This window comes from Helianthus annuus, chromosome 17 (assembly GCF_002127325.2).
Source record: "Helianthus annuus cultivar XRQ/B chromosome 17, HanXRQr2.0-SUNRISE, whole genome shotgun sequence".
Lineage (NCBI taxonomy): Eukaryota > Viridiplantae > Streptophyta > Magnoliopsida > Asterales > Asteraceae > Helianthus > Helianthus annuus.
Window position 1 is genome coordinate 6,185,978 of NC_035449.2, and position 23,947 is coordinate 6,209,924.

At 36.1% G+C, this 23,947-nt stretch overlaps 2 protein-coding genes and 1 long non-coding RNA gene across 4 annotated transcripts; 1 reads left to right on the plus strand and 2 right to left on the minus strand.

The window, feature by feature from the left end:
* Window positions 1-3,219: 3,219 nt before the first annotated feature.
* LOC110868680 lies at window positions 3,220-5,744 on the minus strand. Of its 2 annotated transcripts, XM_035986637.1 has the most exons (3): window positions 4,940-5,744; window positions 3,554-3,779; window positions 3,220-3,450 (listed from the first exon to the last, which is right to left on the minus strand). In XM_035986637.1, exons 1-2 carry the CDS (start codon window positions 5,256-5,258, stop codon window positions 3,595-3,597), a joined length of 504 nt encoding a protein of 167 aa, XP_035842530.1. In that variant the 5' UTR covers window positions 5,259-5,744; the 3' UTR covers window positions 3,220-3,450; window positions 3,554-3,594. The 2 variants fall into 2 exon arrangements, with proteins under 2 accessions (XP_035842530.1, XP_021973609.1); XM_022117917.2 differs by lacking the exon at window positions 3,220-3,450 and having other exon boundaries at window positions 3,474-3,779.
* Window positions 5,745-7,257: 1,513 nt separating this feature from the next.
* On the minus strand, window positions 7,258-9,768 carry LOC110868681. Its single transcript, XR_004886098.1, has 6 exons — window positions 9,380-9,768; window positions 9,009-9,095; window positions 8,595-8,872; window positions 8,398-8,473; window positions 8,182-8,243; window positions 7,258-7,708 (listed from the first exon to the last, which is right to left on the minus strand). It is a non-coding gene; the product is annotated as an uncharacterized LOC110868681 (long non-coding RNA).
* Window positions 9,769-10,710: 942 nt separating this feature from the next.
* Window positions 10,711-22,131, plus strand: LOC110866976 (phospholipase D zeta 1-like). Its single transcript, XM_035986638.1, has 18 exons — window positions 10,711-10,932; window positions 12,248-12,349; window positions 12,442-12,560; window positions 12,840-12,981; window positions 13,196-13,366; window positions 13,442-13,858; window positions 14,142-14,258; window positions 14,836-14,975; window positions 15,080-15,229; window positions 16,227-16,383; window positions 16,919-17,428; window positions 17,511-17,621; window positions 18,634-18,978; window positions 19,889-19,990; window positions 20,080-20,211; window positions 20,286-20,351; window positions 21,598-21,659; window positions 21,760-22,131. Exons 1-18 carry the CDS (start codon window positions 10,711-10,713, stop codon window positions 22,007-22,009), a joined length of 3,315 nt encoding a protein of 1,104 aa, XP_035842531.1. The 3' UTR covers window positions 22,010-22,131.
* Window positions 22,132-23,947: the final 1,816 nt, after the last annotated feature.

Consider the following 23,947-nt stretch of genomic DNA (forward strand, 5'->3'; position numbering starts at 1 on the left):
GCCTCTGAACGACTATCTCTTAATCGTTCAGACCTCTTTTTGGTTCAACATTCAGCACTTAACTATTCCGAAGTTGCCAAACAACCCCTTAAAATTAAAGAGGCCCAATTCCACTCAATGGTGTCACCTATTGGGAAAAATTAGAGGTAAATTATGGGAAATTGGTGGTGTTGCAAGGATAATCCAAGTTGGTTAGCAGCTATTTTTATAGTAATCTCTATATACTGTGATTTACATAATCACTGTTCACCCCCCCCCCAAAAAAAATCCCTAATTGATACTTTAAATCTTTAAATTTTGATATTGTGCTTGTGATTGAGACTTAGAAGGAAGAAAGCAAAACCAATGTTTTCTTTATACCAATTGAAAGGGCCCCACCAAATTGGTTAACGGCTATTTTTATAGTAATCTCTATATACTATGATTTACATAATCACTGCCCCCCCCCATCCCTAATTGATACTTTAAATCTTTAACTTTTGATATTGTGCTTGTGATTGAGACATAGAAGGAAGAAAGCAAAACCAATGTTTTCTTTATACCAATTGAAAGGGCTCCACCTTTGAAGTTTGCTTAGGCTGGTGGGTGTGGGGGGTGCCACCCCGCCATCTCAGCCTCCATAGCGCCTAAGGGGCTCCATCGTCCACACCGCCACAATTAGGGGGGGCATCAACCTTCCGCCACCAGGTTAACGAGCAAGGGGGGGCTCCCTCGAATTTGATTAGTTTAAAGGGGGGCGCTATAAAGCCCCTAGCCACACCCTTCACACCCTTTAAGTTAAAGGAGGAGGCTTTAAAGCCCTTGTGTGACATGGCGGTGATGTGACGCTGAGGTGGCGGTGATAAAGCCCCCAGCCATACCGTCCAGCCTTAGGGCCTCCAAAAACGTAGGAACGACCATGCCCTTTTGCAAAATTATCCTTTTCAACATATTTAGTAACAAAACTCTCTTTCTTTACCCGGACTAGGACCGATAATTACAAACTAAAAAAGTTTATAGTTGACCAAGTTAATTTTTTTTTAAAGTTATATGTTTTGTATAAATATAATATATGTTTAAATAACAAATAGCAAATGAAATCTAAATTCTCAAATTACATGTGCAATAGCCAACTACACGATGCAAATACCCAATACTAATCGCCAATTTCTTCACTCTTGTTATTTGAATAGATTCTGCCTTTCAAGTTCTAAGCACAGTCACAAAGACAAAGTAGCAATTAGGATTAAGGATTTAGGAAAAAATAGTATTAAGGATTTAGGAAAAAATAGTGATTGTAATCGGTAATACATACGAATTTGGATGTCATAATGATAAATTTCTGAAATATCATATAAAATATATAGCGATTGATAGAAAAATTAGCGGTTGAAGTTAACCTACCTTGAGTAATTAGCCAATTTCACCAATAAGTTCTCCTCCAATCCCAACAGACCCGACACCATGAGTGTTTACCGTTAGTGATAGCCGATAGCCTAGATAATCTACATACCGGGTTGCGATGGGAAGTGAGAACGATGATTGTGGTTGTATTTTAGGGATTTTAGGCGCCGTTGAATTGTGAATTTGGGATGGGGTCGTCGAACTCGAATGGTCGATGGTTGTTGCAGGCCTGTAGTTATGTTTGTAGTTGGTAGTTTAATTCGAAACTATGCCTTGAATGTGGACTTTTTTTCCTAAACAATTTTATCTGGGCTCCTTTAATAAAACAGTTGGTTTAGTTTTGTTTTTTGTTGAACCTAATACATATGCAACATATAAAACTTACTAAAAAATAGAAGCTCTTGATTTTTGGTGGTCCTAGACATATACCTAGGGTAGAAAGCCCAACAGACCGACCCTGATCAAGGTCGAGTTTAAGGTAGCTCGCTTGAGTAAATTTATAGTTTAATATTTGGTAGTCTGCTAACATTATAGACAGCTATACTTTAATAATATTGATAATGATAATTAACTTGTTATTTGTGACATATGCGTATAAAAAATACGAAATAATTAAGAAAACTAGGGCTTCCCACCAGGGGCGGAACCACAATGTTAGGAGTTGTAGTACGGGCTACGGCTCAACCCTGTATTTGTAGTGTTTTTTCCGGTTTTATACAAAGGATACCCTAAAAAATACGAGGATACTCCTAACCAAAAAATAGGATACTTGGTATTACTAAAATCTCAATTTATATAAGCCCAAACATTTTACAACTCGAAAACTTGTAGAATAATTAATCCGAATTAAAAATAACAAAATTGAAAGAAGGCCCTAAATATAATTGATAAAGTAGTTCCAAGACCCAAAACAATATTATAATTGAAGTTAGCCCTAAATAAGTGATCTTGCTCATTTTATGGTGGAAACCGGAACACATAATTCTTGTCCTTTGTTTAATCGGGTAGTGAAGCTAGCTTTGGTTTTACCGGTTGTAACCGCAACCGTTGAAAGATGTTTTTTTTTCTAAGTTGAAGCTTGTTAAGATGGATTTACGCAATCGAATGGGCCCGGAATATTTGAACAATGTTATGGTTTGTGCGGTTGAAAAAAGAAACTATAACAAAAGACGACGATGTGATGGAACGATTTCAAGCTATGAAAAAATAATAGGATAAATCTATTAGGTATTTGTTCTACTTTATTGATTATCGTTTTTTATTGTATGACTGATTGCACGGTAAAAAATTCGGGATACCCCTAAATTAGTGGGCTAGCTCTGCCCGATTACGCGACATGTTATACCTAAAAACATCATTAATTTGAATCACCTATTTATATATACATGGGTGTATAAACATATTTTATCAAACTACACCAGTTTTGGGCCACTACTTCCCACCCTCACCATGCGCACTAGGGCTTACGCTTAGTTTAAAAGAATCTCCATCTTGGGCATGCTATTGGGCTCCGGCCCAGTCTGTTTGGGCCATCACCCTCTCCTGTATAATCTAAGGAACTATCTGTGTCTCCCTCATCGTTACTCTCTACATACATATCTCAAACATTCTATACATACAAATGCTTAGAGCTCCCGTAATGATTTACTTGTAAACCCACGTACTAAAACCTAGCGTGTGACGTTTTTTTATGTGGGTACGGACGGATTTCGGCTTCTTTTTCTAAAACATTTTGGTGTGACAATTGACGATGATGTAAAAATTCTAAGAATAAGATTGAATCATTTATTGAAAAAAGTTAGTGGAGATGCTGACTTGACTGTCAAAAAACGTTCATAAACAAGGTTATTGGCTATTTTTTCTTTATTTTTTTAACAGCAAAATATCTACATCGACTCGTCGCATTTCCTCATTGGAAGCTCGGTCTCACTAAGGCCAGACAGTCGTTCATTACAACAATGCCCACATTGACACAGAGAGTGACACTACATTCAACTGGAGAAAACCCCATAAAAACTTCCAAGCCAGTTGAGTGTCCCACCCGAACCCAGGTCTCGGGGGAAAAACCTGGATGCCCAAAGTAACATAACTAGTATGAACATAAATTTTATTATATACAATGATAAAGAAGAGTTTAAGCAAATTATATACATAATAATTTACACCATACCCAATTGGCATTCAAGTCATGAATAAAGAGTGTAACTCATGTTACCAAACTGAAGCAACCCTCAGTGGAACAACCTTCTCTCTCTCAGCATCACCCAAAATCTTCATCACCTTCTTAACCGCAAAGTGCAAGCAATTCGAAAAAACAATCCAACAAAGCACTTCATATACAAACTCAAATGCAGGATCCGGTGTCGAATCCGGCAACGATTCGTCCCAATTAAATCCTGTAAGGTTAAAATACAAAAATATTTAAGGGTATTTTAGTTTACTAATAAGAAATTAATAAATCCAGTCCCAATAAAATCCTGTAAGGTTAAAAATTATGTAGTCGGATATCGGTTATCGCGGTGGGATATCGCCTATCGGTAACTTTAATATCATGTTGAATTTATATATATAGCAAATTAACGCTAACAATTCAATATACTCTCCTACCATTAACAAATTAGCCTTTTACAACTTGAAAGCACTAACAATTGTAGCAAGTAGGAACTGACTAAGACTTAAAACACTACTCCCTCCGTCCCATTAAAAGTGTCCTATTTTGAATTTTCAAAATCTTTATTTATAAACTTTGACCTTAAATAATTTTGTTTGTGTTAGATAATACTTGATGAAAGTTATATGATTTGAGTGTCTTTTACAAGTGTTTTTATCGGGTTAATTTTCATCAAGTTTTATAGAACATAAAAAATATATAATTAAAGTCAAAGTTTATAAATAAAGACTTTGAAAATTCAAAATATGTCATTTTTAATGGACGGAGGGAGTAATATTTAATAGTAACAACCAACAATTAAGACTTAAAACACTAATAGCAACAATAAGAAGAAATACGAATGATAGAACTAAGAAGAAAAGTACTGATATCAGGAAAACTGGTCAATATCGCCGATGTTATCGGTACCGATATTTTGCACCGATATCTTGGCAGTGGACCAATAACCGATTATCACTAATATATCGGTGATATATAGGGATATAGGGTTAGGTTCATTAGTGAAGCACTTCCTTGATTGTGAACACTAGTAAACTAATCCTATCCCTTCATACACAAGTGTATACACAAATGTAAATCAATAGTTAAGATTTAATGATAAAAATACACTAGTGTATTTTACGATTTGAAAATATAAATCAATCGTCAGGATTTGTTCACTCAGTTTACAAATACATTAGTATTCACTCTATAACCTCACCCCAAGATATTAATAACATAGGTTAAAATACATAAATATTTAAGAGTATTTTAGTTTACTGTTAAAAAATAAAATAAATCGTGCACGTGCGTAAATTAGTTTGTGTTAAAAATAAATAAATAGATATCCATAAGAGTAAATTAGTTTGCCGTTAAAAATAAATAAATAGATAAATCTATCATTACCACCACCGTCTCCACCGCCACCACCACCAAACGGACCATCGCCACCGTCGAAAAACGCGCCACCGTCTTCATCGAAAAATGCATCACCATCCCCATCACCCCCATATGTTTTACAACTTCTTTTAACACGAGAACGCTTCCTAGCAAATTTCTTAGGTGCAGTTCTGGGTTTAATGGTAGGTGGAGCCATTAAGGCGTAGATGTGGAGTTGTTGATCAGAGTGACGATCAGTGACGAAATTGGAAAGGCCTAATGCTAATCCATGGCCGTATTTGGTGGCGATTGTTGTCAGGGTGTCGAAAATAAGTGAAATTTCCATTGATTTTGTTAGATGATTTGTGGGTGTTGTCAATGTTGTTATATTGATCGATCGAAGCGGTGGGTGGGTGGGTGGAGGAGAAATCGAAATTGGGGACGGGATATTCTAAGAAGTGGCGTGAGACCATGTGTAGTGGAAGGGGAAAATAATGCCCCCAAGTGTGGGCATTTTACGCCACGTGGCGGTCCAGTCAGCAAAGGGGCATTATTGGGCGTTTTAGAAAAATGGGTGTAGTGGGGATGGGGCATTATTGGGCATTATTGGGGCATTAAATAAAAAAAGAAAAAAAAAAGAAAAAATCTTATTGGATAGGACAAGGGGGATGAAATCTGATTGGACAAAGGCAAAGGGTGTTGGGCGTGGTTTATAAAACGCTAAAGGGGCATTTTTTGATTTTTTGCTTAAAAAAACGCCCCATGTAATGGTACATGGGCGTTTTCAAGCGTTTTTTTTGAATTTTTTTTAAAAAAAACGCCCCATTACACAGGGTCTGAGGATAGAGATAAGTTGCAAGTCAATATCGGTGATTCGGTTCCGACCATTCATATCAGATACTTATGTTCTGGTTTGAAAAATGATATTTCTTTAAAAATAATTACTAACTGGTTTATGCTAAAAATACCCCTGGTTATAACTAGATTTTTAGACTGAGTTAGACAATGTTATCAAAATGACAACAAAATGGAAAAGTCAGGGACCCAAAGGAGAAAAAAAAACTATTTGGACTAAAATATCAATTTGGACCAAACCTCAGGGACTAAAATGGCAATGTGGACCAAACCTCAGAGACTAAAATGACAATTTACTCTTAAACAAAACACTATCAAAGATTTGCTAGAAGAAAAAAAAAAACTAAAACGATGCATAGGCTGTAATCTTGAGCTAGTGGCAAAACTGTAATCTGTTAGGAACAATGAGCGCTAGCGAATAAAGCTTGCATCGAGTTAACCAAAAGCTACAACGATGGTAGAACTGTAATTATGAACTAGGGCAAAATCCTAATTTGTTAAAAGCTACAACTATGGCAAAACTATAATTTTAAACTGGAGGCAAAATCGTAATTTTGAACTAAAGGTAATAGGAAAGTGCTAGACAGTTGTCTGGCACTATTCTCCCTCATGCTCTATAAATATATAGGTTAAATATATAGATAATATCTAGTGAGATTACTGTGCTCTTTGACGTACTTTCAATTAGTATCAACTCGATTTTTTACCACATTGGTTCATTTTGTTAATAAACTGCTATTGTTACTAGGTATAACAATCGAAATTAGGTTAAAGTAGTAATATAATATATAATCATATGGTAAATGTCTAATTAGTTAATCAAAACTAAGCCATGAACTCTTAAAGGGTGAACAAAATGAAAAAGTTTTATACAAAGGGTTTTGTTAAAACGGCATCATAATGTTTTATACGCTAAAATACTTATCGCATCACATAATGTTTTAACTAAGCCTTATGTGTAAAAAAACTAGCCACCAACATAAAAAGGTTATTGGATTTTAATAAAAAAAAAAAAAAAAAAAAAAAAAAAAAAAAAAAACACTAGCCTCTATTGATCATTTTCAAACATATAAGAATTTGGAGACTCCATAATTAGTGCACCTATGTTAAAAAAAAACTAGCCTCAATTCTTAAAAGTTGGAATCGTTGAAGAGAATTTTTAAAGTTTGGATTATTATCGACTGATATGTGAAACCTAGAATTATTAAAATCCAATAACCCACGTAAAAAACAACCCTTTTCCTCTTTTATTCAGTTTGGTTCTATCAGAAAAAAATACTTTTCTTTTTTTTTTGGCTAACACACGCAACATATTATAAATATTAACAAAAAAACAACTTAAAGTTACTGTAACATCTGTCACATTGCGCTATAGTAACTTTTTTTTGCCTTTTTTAATTTAACCCTTTCACTTTCAGTTTATACAGTAAGACCCTCAATTGGTGTATGTTTTGACCTAAATTTTGTTCAGAAACGAGTGAGGTCAAGTATAACTAGTTTAATACCCGTCCGGTGGACGGGTTACGTTGATGTATTATATTATAACAACATGAAGAAATAAAATAGAGTTAAATTACACAAAATTATATGAACAACGTGACAAACAAAGCTAACCTATATTTAGTGTGCACAAAATTAAACAACTTGACAAACAAAAGCACTATTCTTTAATTTATAAAAGGAAGACGAACGTCAACAGTTTACAACCACAAAACGATAGAAAACATAACTAATAGAGTACTAAAACATGAAATGGTCTCATTGAAATACCTTCACGGTTATAGTTCAACAACAAGTTGATGACTGTTGATTAGTCATGGTCAAGATCAAGCTTGTTTTCCTCTTACTTCTATATGTACCCTCGGTATGCAGCTAGCACCGGAAAAACCTTCACCCATCTCTCCCTCTTCTGCTTTAACCCATCCCCACAAACAGGCTGGTCTGTGTGATTGAAAAACCGGTTAAATGGGTAACTTTTTGTATGCCTCGTGTCATATTTGGTTGACCCAAAAAAAATGTTTCAAGATATTTCAATAAACAATTTGTTTTTTTCACATCAGATGATTTAGGAAGTTGTATGCATAATATACGAATATTGGGTGACATTCAACTTCTTGAACCATTCCATTTTACCAAGTCTTTTTTTTTTACCCGTTTGACCCGTAAAAGATAAATAAGATAACTTGCACTAATCCATTTGTGAGTATATTGGTCTAAAATGCCACATTACTCGTATAAATCCCCAAAAAGTATATAAAAGATATTATGAGAACAAAACTCACGGTAGATTCTTCCAACAGCAGAGGAACATTACATTTGTATTTTAAATGCAGAGACTACAAATCCTAAATATAAATGTTGAACTCAACATATATCTACAAAATAATAGGCAAAGTAACAACCGAAAAAATTACCCTCAATATAGTTAGCAAGTAAGTATAGAGAATTCAATTCATTAGCAATCTCAATGGCAGGCCTGCACCAGAAATGTGAGAATATATCAATATACTTTAATATCAACAACATTAGAATTATGAAAATTTAAGAACTGATGGTCATGGTATTGGATAGTTTTTTGTAATCAAATTGTAGAACAAATACACAAACTGCACTCAATCATTTGCTAGAACCTGGTATGTGATTTTCCCAAAAGTTTCCGAAGACATACAAATAATTCGCTCAGTTAGTTATAAGTAGTTGATAGCCCTACAGGAGACATGGTGAAATATAAATTATGTGTTTCATACAACTACATAGTGTTCATTCTTGGATATCCATAAGAAAAGAAATAAAATATGAGTAACAAAAAGAAATGGAAGAAATATACCCCGTGCTTGGCAAGCTCTTGAAGAAGCGGTCAATTGCTAGTTACAAACAAACACAAGATGGCGCCGACATCAACTGGTGAGACATGTGTGGTGAACGTTAATACTCTTGGCAGAGGTGATACAAAGTCGGCCTCAATTGGTGCCCTTGTTCTTCGACAATGACTACTGGTTATCAGAATCCAGTCCGACAGTGATAAAGACGATTAAAGTCAAGAGACTCAAGACGATAATGTAGGCCAAAATGAATCAATCTGTTTATATTATAACAGGATAAACCCTAATTTTCAAAGAATTGAAAAAATATTAACCCTGAGCATCAATTTTATAGCATTTTATCAAAATCTCATGAATCAAAATGTTGGCATGAAAGAACTGCAAAACTAAATTACATTAATTGGGGTAATGAGAAATACCTGAGAAGGAAGGAGAAGAAGAGTAGAGCAACTGCCATTGATAATTGAAGGTCTTCATCTTCTTGAACTTCCTTTCTGATGATGGAGCTAGGGTTTCAGACAAATTGGCAAGTAAATAAAGGCATCGAGAAAACCAATTCCCATAAGATGGGTTTGTAACATAAAAATTAGAGATAATAACTAATGCAAGCACAATTGTACACTTGATCTACCATTTCACATCAAATGGTGAAACGAAAACAATATAAACCACACTTTGATCTCGTTCTTATAACCCAAAATAACAAAAATCCCAACTGTCTGAAACAAATCGCAAGCACAATTTCAAACCCAGACCTAATTAAGCAATTTAAAGGGAATGAGTATTAAACCTGCTCACAAAGGGCGTAACGTAACTAAGCGACTTCGATTGAGAATTTGGAGGTGACCCTTTGGATGACGAATTGGGGGAGCACCAAATCCCGCATAAGCAACAACGGTGAAGAAACGATAAGGGTGTGCAAAGCAAGAGCTCGCCCTCGACATCGCCATATTTCTTGATTATCAATCAGATATTGGGCGATAACTGTTGGTTGTATACGGAGGTTACAGGCGAGTTGTACTGCAAACAAACAGAAGGATGTATGGAGGTGGATATTTGGTTGCAAGGGTTTATATTATATAAGAGAGGTCGTCAACTGCATTCTGCCAAAGTCCCAGTTTTGTAGCAACAGTGTTTAGTGGGAAGATGGGCCGGAAAATTAGGGGAGCGTACAGAACTGCCCAGACATGCCTGGAACTGCCACAATAGCAGTTGAAAAATTGAGTTTAAATGGTCAGGATTTGATTTTAGCAAGATCCAATGGTAGAGATTCATTTGAAAGGTAGTTAGACTTAGGGGGTGTTTGGGATTGCGTTTTCAACCTGATTATTTGATTATTGTGTTTTGAAATCGCAAAAAATCTATTTTGAGTGTTTGGTAAAAAAATAATAAAAAGTGATTTTTTACGTTTTGTAGAGTTCAAAACGTGATAATCCATAAGTAGGTCACCCCTTGCTGCAGGAAAACGTGATAATTAAAAAACTGATTTTTTACGTTTTCACTTATTTATTTTTTGAAATATATATACTTGCCAAACACTCAAATAGTTGATTATCTGATTATTGTGATATCAAACAACATAATCAAATCCAAACAATGTTGATTATCTGATTGTTATGATATCAAACAACATAATCAAATCCAAACACTATCTTACTGCAGCACGTTTTGTTACAGCTAATTATCTGATTCTGATTATTCAAAACGCATAATCTATTTTCAAAAATCAACCCCAAACACCCCCTTAATGGGTTCCATATATATATATAATACGTTTTCATTATACTTGGTACTTTGGTAGGACCGGCTTGTGGCCGGTGGGCTGGGCCCTGGCACATATAATCCGGTGTAACATAAACAAAGCAACCACAAAAAGATCCACATTCAACCCGACCCGACCCGAAAAGACCAGACGCAAAGATCGGGACTCATCCAAAATGCACTCCATACCATGACACCAACGTACAAAGTGCTCCGGAATCACTTTCCATACTTTCTGTTTCATCATACAAATCCATGCATACTCTTAAATAATCTTCTTCTTCTTCTTCTTCTCCTTCTATTTGATTATTATCATTATCCCATTAATTGTTTTGATCTCAATTATTATGTAAATATATAATGGCAACGTCCGACCAATTTATCCGTGACGGGGGAACTGGCCCTCGTTACATGCAAATGCAACCGGAACCATCCTTCTTTTCGCTTCAGAATCCACCCGAGGCTAGCCGCATTTTCGACGAGCTTCCAAAGGCTACCATTGTTCAAGTTTCACGTCATGATCCGAGTGATATTATCAGCCCCGTGCTTCTTACCTACACTATTGACTTTCAATACAAACAGGTCTTATTATTATTGTTATTGTTGTTTTATATTTTATGTTAATCATAATTGCAAATTTATTATTATAAATTTGTGTTCATGTGATTGAATTGCAATTGTTCCTAATGAAATTCATGCGTTTAAATTGACATAATTGTAACACGATGACCTGGCTAGGGCTGATGTGTCACCATAACAGTAATCAGATCACAAACATCATTTCGGTAATTCTTGAAATGTTACAATATTTTAGTTAAATGCAAAAAAGAAAAATCGTTGTTACATATAACAAAAGTGTTGTTCTTCTTTCCACAAGTTATCTAATAATTTAAAAATCCGAGCTGTTTGTTTACCTCTTAATGGAGCTCATAATGGTTCAGACCTCTTACTGGTTCAGTACTTAATGCTTCAGACTGTTTGTTTCGCGGTTCAGACATTTGTCTCTGAATGGTTAAGTAGCCTCTTATTGACCATTCAGATGCTACCTCTTAATGGTTTAAAACCTCTGAATGAATAAGAGGTAACCTCAAGTCTGAATGGTTAAGAGGTAACATCTGAATGGTAAATCATCACATGTCACATTCTTCTACCTTCTCATTGGTAAAATTCTTAATGGTTCCATTAAGTGGTAGCCTCTTAATGACCATTCAGAGGCTACCAAACATCCCCTAAGTCTGAATGGTTAAGACCTCTAATCTGAATTGGTCAGACATTTGCCTCTGAACGGTTAAGCATTATACTGGCTCTTAATGGTTTCAGACCTCTTACTGGTTCAGCACTTAATGGTTCAGACCTCTTACCTGTTCAGTACTTAACCATTCAGAAGTTGCCAAACAGCCCCTAATAGTTTGAGCACGATAACAGTAGTCAGATCACAAACATCATTTCACTAATTATTGAAATGTTACAATATTTTAGTTAAATGCAAAAAAAATCGTTGTTACATATAACAAAACTGTTGTTCTTCTTTCCTCAAGTTATCTGATATTTAAAAATCCGAGCTATTACACTATGGGGCTGTTTGTTTACCTCTTAATAGAGCTTTTAATGGTTCAGACCTCTTACTGGTTCAGCACTTAATGGTTCAGACTGTTTGTTTCGCGAGCAAATGTCTGAATGGTTCAGACATTTGCCTCTGAATGGTTAAGCATTATACTAAGTCTGAATGGTTAAGACCTCTAATCTGAATTGGTCAGACATTTGCCTCTGAACGGTTAAGCATTATACCGGCTCTTAATGGTTCATAGGTTTTGAATTATGAATGTTATTGTTGTCAAGTGGTTTTGCAACTAACTAGATTGAAATTAAGTGTTCAATTTGTATATACTGATGGCAGTTTAAATGGCAACTAGTGAAGAAGGCTTCACATGTGTTTTATCTACATTTTGCTTTGAAAAAACGAGCCATTATCGAAGAAATCCATGAAAAACAAGAACAGGCGAGTTTACGCTTTTTTTGTTTTTGGATATGAATACATTAAAGTTGGCGGAAACGATTAGATTTACCTTACTAGTGGTCTTTTTCTTGAAGGTGAAAGAATGGCTTCATAACATAGGAATAATGGATCATGCAGCGGTTGTGCATGACGACGATGATGAACCAGATGATGATGGCACACCCGGGGCCAACGATGACAGTGTTAGAAACAGGTGATTGCTGAATATCTTGATTTTTCAAGACAGCGGCGGATCCAGGGGTGTTTTGGGGGTTCCCGGGAACCTCCTCGGTTTGGAAAAAAATGAAAAAAATAGTGGAAATTTTATATGATTTAGAAAAAAATAGTGAGAATTAGTAAAAATCTAGCAAAAGCAACCCGGTGAAAAAAATCCTGGATCCGCCACTGTTTCAAGATTGGTGGGTGTGATGATTGATGATTCATCATTTCTTGCTGTAATGATTATAGTTCTTACAGGTGGTTTTTTGTTCAGAGATGTTCCCTCAAGAGCTGCACTGCCGATGATTAGGCCGCCACTTGGCAGGCAACATTCCATGTCAGACCGTGCCAAGACCGCTATGCAGGGGTATTTAAGTCATTTTCTTGGCAACCTAGACATTGCAAATTCCAGAGAGGTAAATTTCTAGCGGAAATGTGAGCATTAAAAGCAGTGGCGAAGCTTGCCGTCGAAAACGGGGGGGGGGGGGGGGGGTCGAAAACGTATATACCCAAAAATTTCTATACGAAAACTACATATATAACACTACTGCCCCCCCCCCCCCGATCCTGCGCCCCTGCTTAAAAGGTTAAAATCTTGTTACTAATGCGGACGAAAAATGTTCGTTACAGGTTTGCAGGTTTATGGAGGCGTCAAAGTTATCGTTTTGTCCGGAATACGGGTCTAAACATAAAGAAGAATACGTATTAGTGAAACATTTACCAAAAATCCCGACAAATGATGAAAGTAGACTATGTTCTGTTTGTCATTGGTTCAATTGTTGTAACGACAACTGGCAGCAGGTATCACCGCTCGTAGAGGCTGACATGGCTTTGGTTAGCTGATGTGGCAGCTGACATGGTTTTTCTCGTCCGCAGGTTTGGGCTGTTTTGAAACCGGGATTTTTGGCCCTGTTAAAAGATCCATTCGACAAGGAGCCATTGGATATTATTGTATTCGATGTTTTACCGTCACCCCATGGGACCGGAGAAGGCCAGGTGTCATTAGCAAATGAAGTAAATGATCGTAACCCCTTACGCCATTCGTTTGAGGTGTCAAGTGGAAACCGAAGAATAATGATGAGAAGTAGGAGTAAAGCTAAAGCAAGAGCATGGGTTACCGCAATTAATGATGCTGGGCTTCGGCCACCAGAGGGCTGGTGCCACCCTCACCGGTTTGGGTCATTTGCACCGCCCCGCGGTCTGACTGATGATGATACTCAGGCTCAGTGGTTCGTTGATGGTCGTTCAGCTTTTGATGCTATTGCTTTAGCAATTGAGGAGGCCAAATCCGAGGTTTTAAATCAAAGTTGATTACCAGTTACCAGTGGCGAAGCTTGACCCGAATGACGGGGGGGTCGAAAACGTATATACCAAAAAATTTCTATAAAACCCGGGGGTCGAAAACGTATATGCCCAAAATTTTCTATACGAAAACTACATATATAACACTACTGAGCGAAAAGTTCGGGGGGTCGGGCGCCCCTCCCCGCCCCTTCTATACTTCGCCACTGCCAGTTACTAGTTTTCGTTAATCAGTTCAAAAGACTTTAATTTGTTAATTGTTTGTTTCAAGCAGATATTTATGTGCGGGTGGTGGTTGTGCCCGGATCTTTATTTACGGCGCCCTTTTCATACCAATGCGTCTTCTCGCCTTGATAGTTTACTTGAGGCAAAAGCCAAGCAAGGGGTTCAGGTAGGATACATCATACATGCTTATAATAACACTAAAAGTTAAGGGACATTTTTTTTTTTGAGAAAATTACGAAAATAGCCAAGACCAGGGTTGAATTACGAAAATAGCCACCTCATGCGTCCTTGGAGTGGCGCATCACGGATTCAAATGCGTGGGATGCGTCTGGAAGTCTTGGGATGCGTCTTTGGAGCGAAACCCAATAGAAAATGGACACGTGGCGGCAGACTCCTCCAAGGGGTCAGGTAGACTCTTCCAAGGGGTCAGGCCTGACGCCTTGGATCTCACACTCGGAGGAGTCTGCCTGACTCATTGGAGGAGTCTGTCTGACCCCTTGGAGGAGTCTGTCTGACCCCTTGGAAGAGTCTGCCGCCACGTGTCCATTTTCTATTGGGTTTCGCTCCAAAGACGCATCCCATTGTTTCCAGACGCATCCCGCGCATTTGAATCCGTGATGCGCCACTCCAAGGACGCATGAGGTAGCTAATTTCGTAAGTCAACCCTGGCCTTTGGCTATTTTCGTAATTTTCTCTTTTTTTTATATATTTTCGTAATGGTATTTGGCCTATGTATAATGCAGATTTATATTCTGATGTACAAAGAGCTTGCTCTTGCCCTCAAAATTAATAGCTTTTATAGTAAGAAAAAGCTCGCTGCACTTCACGAGAACATAAGAGTTCTACGTCATCCGGACCATTTCTCTAGTGGTGTCTATCTATGGTAAGCATTCTGCATTTCTTGTTCATGTTCATGTTCGTGTTCATGTTCCTGCTGATCTATAAAAGTATAAAACTAAATCTTTTACTTCTGGTTAAAAAATATAGGTCTCATCATGAGAAACTGGTCATTGTTGATTATACGGTTTGCTTTATCGGCGGGCTAGATCTTTGCTTTGGACGTTATGACTCGTATGAGCACAAAGTGGGCGATCACCCGCCTATGATATGGCCCGGAAAAGATTATTATAACCCTAGGTAGTGTTTATATTATGATACTAGTTTACAAACCCGTGTATACGGGTTGAATCTCGAAAAAAAGTAAACCATAAATTTATATATAATTTTTATTAATGAAATGACTTATCACATGAAAAAAGCGAAACAAAATGAAAAGTGATATTTTTAGCTACCCAAATATAATTTTATATGATTTCGGCCTCTCTTTTGAGTCACTATACTCCATGTAGTTTAAGGCTATAAAACAAGTCACACTATACTCCATGTAGTTTAAGGCTACAAAGCAATAACGATAAAATATAATGACAAGACTTCAAGTGTTATTAAAAATAAATTTTACGCTGTTAGTTTTAATAGATAAATTTTAACTAAATTATACTATGTGTATTAATGATATAATAAATACTTTAATAAAAATACTATATAAAGAAATAAGGATAATAGACACGATACAAATATCATCCTAATACAAATAAAATACGCGTTAAAATAGAACTAAAGTTATTATAATTATAACTTTGAGGGTCAAGAGAACCACTTAGTTTAATAGTCTTGTTGATGTTCTGTTAGCACAAATATCATCCTAATACAATCATATTTTTAAATCTTTTTTATAGATTATATTTTATCATTCCAAAACTTCTGAATATATTTTTGTCATTTCGTATCTTTTGTTGAATCTATACTATATAAAAGAAGCAACGCAAATAGCATAAAAGATAAATTAGAAACATTCTGTTACAGATAAAACTTGAGAAAAATTAATAATGCAAATATGCGTGTTATCCCTTTTAATACAAAAAATACATACTCAATTAAAAATATAAGATATGAATGATTTAAATAAGTGTTATCTTGGAAATTTAAAAGATACAAACCAAAAGAAAAATATAAAATTTAATAAAAAATTTGATTGTAGGAGATGTTGACACATGGCATTTATTGGAGTCTTTTATTAGAATTTAGATATGGATATGAGCCATTTAAGATGTGGTATAATATCGTAAATTTACAGGGAATCTGAGCCTAATTCGTGGGAAGATACTCTAAAAGACGAGTTGAATCGTGAAAAATATCCTCGTATGCCATGGCATGATGTCCAATGTGCGTTATGGGGACCGCCATGTCGTGATATCGCTCGACATTTTGTTCAGCGTTGGAATTATGCCAAGGTTTGTTATTTTTCTTTAGAGTCAAATGCCATTTTCGTCTATGTGGTTTGGTCAGTTTTGCGACTTTCGTTTGAAAGGTTGGTTTTTTCGCATCTGGATCCAAAAAGTTTGAAATCTTACCATTTTCATCTGCCTCGTTAACTCCATCCATTTTTCTTCGTTAAGTCAGGGGTATTTTCGTCTTTTTGGTTAATTTAAAGGGCAATTCGGTCTTTTGAATACTTGTGTATTATGCTAAACGCTTGTACATAAAGTGAAAAGGACCAAAGTGCCCTTTAAGTTAACAAAAAAGAACGGAAATACCCCTGACATAACGGAGAAAAATGAATGGAGTTAACGAGCAGGATGAAAATGGCCAGATTTCAAACCTTTTGGAACCAGATGTGGAAAAACAAACCTTTAGACGAAAGTTGCAAAGCCGGCCAAACAGGGACGGAAATGACATTTTACTCTTTTCTTTAAGAGTAACATTTAAGGTCGAAAGTTGTATTTGTTCTCATGATATGTTTTTTTGTTATAATTATAACTATTTTAGAGAAGTAAAGCTCCCAATGAACAAACAATTCCACTACTTATGCCTCATCAACACATGGTTATCCCACATTACATGGGTAACAATGAAGAACACGATGGAAAAACCGCAAACACGAATGTACAACAAGCAATCAACCGACAAGATTCTTTACCGTCTTTTTCTGCTTTTCAAGACATCCCATTGTTAATCCCACAAGAAGCCGACGGACTAGAAACGTCTAGCGGACATCCAAAACAAAACGGGCCAAGTAAATCCCAAAACGCGCATGGTCAGCCCAGCAGGCCGCCTCGCGTTCCATTTTCTTTTAAAAAATCAAAATATGAACCTCTAGTTTCCGACACGCCAATGAGAGGGTTAGTTGATGAGCAAGGGAGCTCGAATGCAACAACCGTGCACCCTACCATGAAGTCGTGTGATCGAGAATGGTGGGAGACACAGGAACGAGGTAACCAAGTTGTTTCATCGGATGAAACGGGACAGGTTGGTCCACGTGTCGCATGTCACTGCCAGGTCAACTTTATTAGATCCCTAACATATGTACATTAATATATATGTTTTAAAATATTCATAATTTGGTTATAATTCTTCATAGGTTATAAGGAGTGTGAGTTTATGGTCAGCTGGAACAAGTCAAGTTGAAGATAGCATTCACAATGCTTATTGTTCCCTTATTGAGAAAGCAGAACACTTGGTTTACATCGAGGTACGCCATGAATTCATAAATTATGAAATCGTTACATGTTTTCAATGGGAAAATGACGAAAATGACCTTGACCAAACCATTTTTTTTACCAAAATAAACATCTGAAGCGGCTAAGGTTAGGGAACACACGAAAATCCATTCAGTTCAGAACATGACACGTGTCCGAAGCGTCTAAAAAATAGACTCTTAAATCATGGTGGCCCCACCCTGATATCCAATAGGAAATAGCCACGTGTTTAAAGAGTCTAGATAGACTTTTTATCTATTAATGGGTCTAAAATTTAGACTCTACTTTGAAGAGGCTAAACTTTTCAGCTAAAGCGGCTAGGCTCAGATTCTACTCTACATCTGAACCTAGCCTCGTCAATTAAAAAGCTTAGGCAACATTTGAATGGTTAAGTGCTGAATTAGTAACAGGTCTGAACCATTAAGTGCTGAACCAGTAAGAGGAGGTCTGAACCATTAAGAGCCTGTATAATGCTTAATCGTTCAGAGGCAAATGTCTGACCAACTCAGATTAAAGGTGTTAACCATTCAGAGTTTATATAAATTTTAACCATTCAGAGGCAAATGTCTGAACCATTCAAACATCTGCTCGTGAAACAAACAGTCGGAACCATTAAGTGCTGAACCAGTAAGAGGTCTAACCATTAAGTGTTGAACCAGTAAGAGGTCTGAACTATTAAGAGCCTCATTAAGAGGTAAACAAACAGCCCCTTAGCCTCTTCAACTTAGAGTCTTAAATTTAGATGCATTAACCAAATAAAAGTCTATTTTGACGTGGCTATTTCCTATTGGATATCAGGGTGGGGCCATCATGATTTAAGAGTATTTTTTAGACGCTTCAGAGACACGTGTCAAGTTTTGAACTGTTTTGAACTGAATGGATTTTTGTGTGTTCCTTAACCTTAGCCGCTTCAAATAAAAATGGTTTGGTCGATGTTCATTTTCGTTATTTTCCCCTTTTTAATAGTTGGTAGACGCGTTATTGACGTTTCTCTTATGTGCCCAGAACCAGTTTTTCATCTCGGGTCTTTGTGGCGACGAGATCATACGAAACCGTGTGTTGGAATCGTTGTACAAACGTATCATACAGGCGCATAACCAAAATCAGTGTTTTAGAGTCATCATTGTTATACCATTATTACCTGGATTCCAGGGTGGACTAGATGATGGTGGTGCAGCATCAGTAAGAGCTATTATGCATTGGCAGTATAGAACAATATCAAGAGGGCCCAATTCTATATTGCATAATCTTTCGGATCGCATTGGGCCCAGAGTTCATGACTACATATCGTTTTATGGTCTTCGGGCTCATGGTAGAATTTCTGATGATGGGCATGTGGCGTCCAGCCCGGTATCTATTTAAACCCGATCTTCTAATATTTAATAACGAGTAAAATGCCATTTTCATTCTGAGGTTTGGCCAGTTTCGCGACTTTTGTCCATAGGTTTTTTTTTTTTTTTTTTTTTTTTTTTTTTTTTTTTTTTTTTTTTGCGTCTGGATCCAAAAGGTTTGAACTTTTGTCATTTTCATCCGGCTCGTTAACTCCATTCATTTTTCTCCGTTAAGTCAGGGGTATTTCCGTCTTTTTTGTTAACTTAAAGGGCAATTTGGTATTTTCAATACTTGTACATTATGTTACATGTATGTACATAAAGTGAAAAAGACCGAATTGCCCTTTAAGTTAATAAAAAGACGGAAATACCCTTGACTTAACGGAGAATAATGGATGGAGTTAACGAGCCGGATGAAAATGACAAGATTTCAAACCTTTTGGATCCAGACGCGAAGAAACAAACCTTTGGACGAAAGTCTTTACCCCCCCCCCCCCACACCCCCCCCAAAAAAAAAAGAGTTAATTACTGTTTTCGTCCCTGTGGTTTTTAAAAATCACTATTTTAGTCCATTAGTTTAAAAATTGCGATTTTAGTCCCTGTGGTTTCACTTTCGTAACCATTTCAGTCCCTGTGGTTTCACTTTCGTAACCATTTCAATCAATTTATTCTGTTAGTACAGGGACTGAAATGGTTACGAGGTGGACTGAAATGGTTATGAAAGTGAAACCACAGGGACTGAAATCGCAATTTTTAAACTAATGGACTGAAATAGTGATTTTTGACAAACCACAAGGACGAAAACAGTAATTAACTAAAAAAAAAACCTTTGGACGAAAGTCAGAAAACTGGCCAAACCTTCCAATCGAAAATGACATTTTACTCTTTAATAATTTTTAGATATATTTATAGTTGGCGTGCTGCTGCAGGTATATGTGCATAGCAAGATTATGATTATAGATGATAACACAGCCCTTGTTGGATCAGCTAATATTAATGACAGGAGTTTACTTGGATTACGTGATTCGGAGGTAATTAGTAATTACCGCATTCTTTTTTACCACTATAATTTTGTTTCATTTAAATTAATTTTAATTTGGTTGTAATATTATTTGTGCAGATTGGAGTACTTATTGAAGATAAAGAAGTTGTTGAATCTTATATGGGAGGCAACCCATATAAGGCTGGAAAATTTGCGTTGAGTCTTCGGCTTTCGCTATGGTCTGAACACCTCGGTCTTCATAGTAGTGAGGTTGTTCTTGTTTTTGTATGATATTAGTTATTATCCTAGTAAAACAATCTTATGGTTATGTTTTGTCTTTCTAGATTAATAAAATAGCTGACCCTGTGATTGCTTCTACCTATAAAGACATTTGGATGGCAACTGCAAAGGTAAAAAATGAATATTCATTAGATTTTAGAGTAAAGTTCCGTTTTGCTTTCTGTGGTTTTATCACTTTAACGGTTTTGCCCCAAATCTTTAAAAATAGCCATTTTCCTCCAATAGTTTGCTATGGTTTTCCATTTTGCTCCCCACCTCTAACTCCATCCAAATTGTCTGTTTTTCCATTTTGCTCCCCGCAGGGAGCAAACTGGAAAAACCATAGCAAACTATTGGAGGAAAATGGCTATTTTTAAAGGTTTGGGGCAAAACCGTTAAAGTGACCAAACCACAGGGAGCAAAACGGAAGTTTACTCTAGATTTTAAGAGTTTAGGGTAGAAGTGGTAATTTTGATCAAAATAGAAAAAAAAAAGGAATTAGCTTAAAAAACAGGTTAAATGGGCCTAAGAGCATATACAACATTAAACTAAGTCTAAATTCCAGACTATCTTAGCATGACACATTATTTCAAACCTCACTTTTTCCTCCAACAATAAACTATTTCAAACCTTCACATCACACCTTACTTTTTGCACTAAAAAGAAAGTACTGTGAGTGGGTGGTCCCCACTCATTCCAAACAATAGCCGTCCGCTCAAGCGGACCACCTCCTCCAACAAGTTGGTTTGTTTGTGTTGTGGTTTGTGGAGCAGACTCTCCCAACAGACCTGGAGATGCTCTAACGAACTGAAAGTCGCCTGAAAGTGTATTTTTGAAACTTATAGCCTCTTTAATCATTGTATTCAAACACTTGGTAAATATTGAAAGGAGTTAATTACTGTTTTCGTCCCTGTGGTTTGTCCAAAATCACTATTTCAGTCCACTAGTTTAAAAATTGCGATTTCAGTCCCTGTGGTTTCACTTTCGTAACCATTTCAATCCACCTCATAATCATTTCAGTCCCTGTACTAACAGAATAAATGGATTGAAATGGTTACGAAAGTGAAACCACAAGGACTGAAGTGGTTATGAAAATGAAACCACAGGGAATGAAATCGCAATTTTTAAACTAATGAATTGAAATAGTGATTTTTGACAAACCACATGGACGAAAACAGTAATTAACTCTATTGAAAGAATATAATTTTGTAATCATATTAGACACTAATAAAATGTAAAGACACAAAGCATATACGGTTAGCCCGACCAGACTGGTTTCGACTGGTACCCAATAAATCACCCGTTCTGACCCGTTTCACAACCCATAGGTTTTTAATCATTTCATGCTTACACTCTACAATACTTTGCTATTGACAGACAAATACCATGATCTACCAAGATGTCTTTGCTTGCATCCCTAATGACTTTATACATTCCAGGTACAATATTTCATTTTACAATTTACACCCTTTCATTTTTCTTTTTACCATTTTTATCTTTTTTTTTTTAATATTACTTTATAAAAATAACAACACTCAGAGCAACATTGAGGCAATGCATGGTTGGATTAAAAGAAAAATTAGGACATACAACAATTGACCTAGGAATATCTCCAAAGAAGCTGGAATCATATCAAACTGGAAATTGCAAGAGTTTTGATCCAATGGCTAGATTAGAAGGTGTGAGAGGGCATCTTGTTTCTTTCCCTTCAGATTTTATGTGCAAAGAAGATTTAAGGCCCGTTTTCAAAGAAAGCGAGTACTACGCATCGCCTCAAGTTTTCCATTAAATGGGTTGTTGCTAATGCTATCTTATCTTGTTTGTTTCATGTTGTTACGCGCTAGAGAACATATATAGACATGCATAATGTTCATACCGGGATTTGATATACCTGTATAGAGTCTATTTATATATATATTCCAGTTATTTTATAAAAAAAAATGTTTGTTACTGATTCTATTGCATAAGCACTTGAATATCAGTGTAAAGAAATAAAGAAAATTAATTTTTTTTTAAGGCAAGAAATGGTAATCAATGCTTTGTCTAATTGTCTCCATACATTTAGAACTGATCAGTTTGATGCCAATTGTTATTTATTTGTTTATTTATTTATTTATTTTTTATTTTTATTTTTTTTGAAAGGCTGATGCCAATTGTTTAACCACATGTAAGTGTAACTAACAAACTTCTTTTTTCAGATATTATGGTTGAACGCCTCACGTCTCGTAAAAATTACTAATTTTCTTCTGACATTTTAAACAATTTCCTCAAACTTAAAAAAAAAAAAGTTAGGTATAAATGCTGGTGAACGAGACGATTAGAGGCGTCTCTGAGAATTCACGTACCCTGTTCGAGCTTGAAAAAATATGTCCTTCCGTTACGTTTTGTTATTATTTAAAAAAAATCAAATTAGTATTGAGCTCAATAAACCTAATTCCAAGTGGGCTAAATTCTAAACCATAAAAAATGATTTGTAAATGGACCTATTTTGGAAGTGGTATGTGTTTACTATTTAAAAAAAATAACATATACGTATCGGACTTTTTTTTTTTAAATCGCATGCCTCTCGAAATCGCGTGCCTTGTGCGGAGGTCCTCCCGGCACACCATCAAAGCCGCCAATGGAGACGATCCAAGCTCGCCTAAGCTCAAGATTGGCCGATTTAGCTTATAAGAGCTCGGATTATGAGCTCATTTACTATCTATTAAGTATTTTTATTTCACACACACATTTGTTTATGAAAAGAACTCTAATTTAGATTCTTGATCAACTTCGAGCTTGCTTGTTTAAACTTGGTTTGATTTAAACATTTAGGGAGTTGAGTAGTTATAACCAGCTAGAAATTCGTATGACTCATTGTTGATGTGGAATAGGTAATCGTTACTTTAAAAGTGAATTTGATTGTGATGTGTAGGGCGTTTTTAGGATTGCTTATTGAAACTCCTTAGAACATGCGTAGTGGGCGTGTTTTTTTCAAAAATAACCCTAAATCACGCCCGATCACGCCCACATGCCACCCCCTTGGGCGTTATTGGCCTGTTTTTTTTTTTTTTTTTTTTTGGCGTGCTTTGAAACACGCTGCTGGGGCAATTTGTTGGCCAATGACTGTGCACATATTCTTTGTTTGACCAATAATAATTTTTCATGGTTCTTTTTTATTTAAATTCTATTACACCTCTTTTAACATAATGCCCCACATCCCCACTACACCCATTTTAGAAAAACGCCCCATAATGCCTCATTGCTGACTGGGCTGCCACATGGCGCAAAACGCCCAAGGGTGGGGTGTTAACCACTATACATGGTCTTATTGATATATTAACTTTTATAAGTTAGAGTAAATTACAAGTTTTGTCCTTTATGTTTGTCCCAAATTTCAGACGCTTTCCTTTACCTTTAAAATTGATGACTTTTGTACTTAATGTTTGAAAATGTTGCAAGTTAAAAATGTGTTTGGAAAACTGACTTTTGCCCCTCCTTAGACCATATGTAGTGGGGTTTGAACTTCAAGCCCCTCCCTTGGGCATTATTCGACATGTGGCTCCTAGTGAGCAAATGGGCTTGAAGTTAAAAAGAGGTGTAGTGGTATAATGCCCATTGCAATGATTAGATGTTGAAATTGAATTAAAAAAATAAAAATAAAAACCATCAAAAATGTTCCATTGGCCATTCTCTCTTCAATCAGGTGTCTTTAAGGAAATGCCCAACAAAAAAAAAACCATCAAAA

What these genes read in the sequence shown, in the direction of transcription:
- LOC110866976 (XM_035986638.1), top strand. Translation starts at nt 10,711, where the DNA reads ATGGCAACGTCCGACCAATTTATCCGTGACGGGGGAACTGGCCCTCGT. An exon ending in TTGACTTTCAATACAAACAG is followed by an intron (nt 10,933 to 12,247) that starts GTCTTATTATTA and finishes TACTGATGGCAG; the next exon opens with TTTAAATGGCAACTAGTGAA. An exon ending in TCGGTCTTCATAGTAGTGAG is followed by an intron (nt 20,212 to 20,285) that starts GTTGTTCTTGTT and finishes TTGTCTTTCTAG; the next exon opens with ATTAATAAAATAGCTGACCC.
- LOC110868680 (XM_035986637.1), bottom strand. Translation starts at nt 5,258, where the DNA reads ATGGAAATTTCACTTATTTTCGACACCCTGACAACAATCGCCACCAAA. An exon ending in TGGCGGTGGAGACGGTGGTG is followed by an intron (nt 3,780 to 4,939) that starts GTAATGATAGAT and finishes TTAACCTTACAG; the next exon opens with GATTTAATTGGGACGAATCG.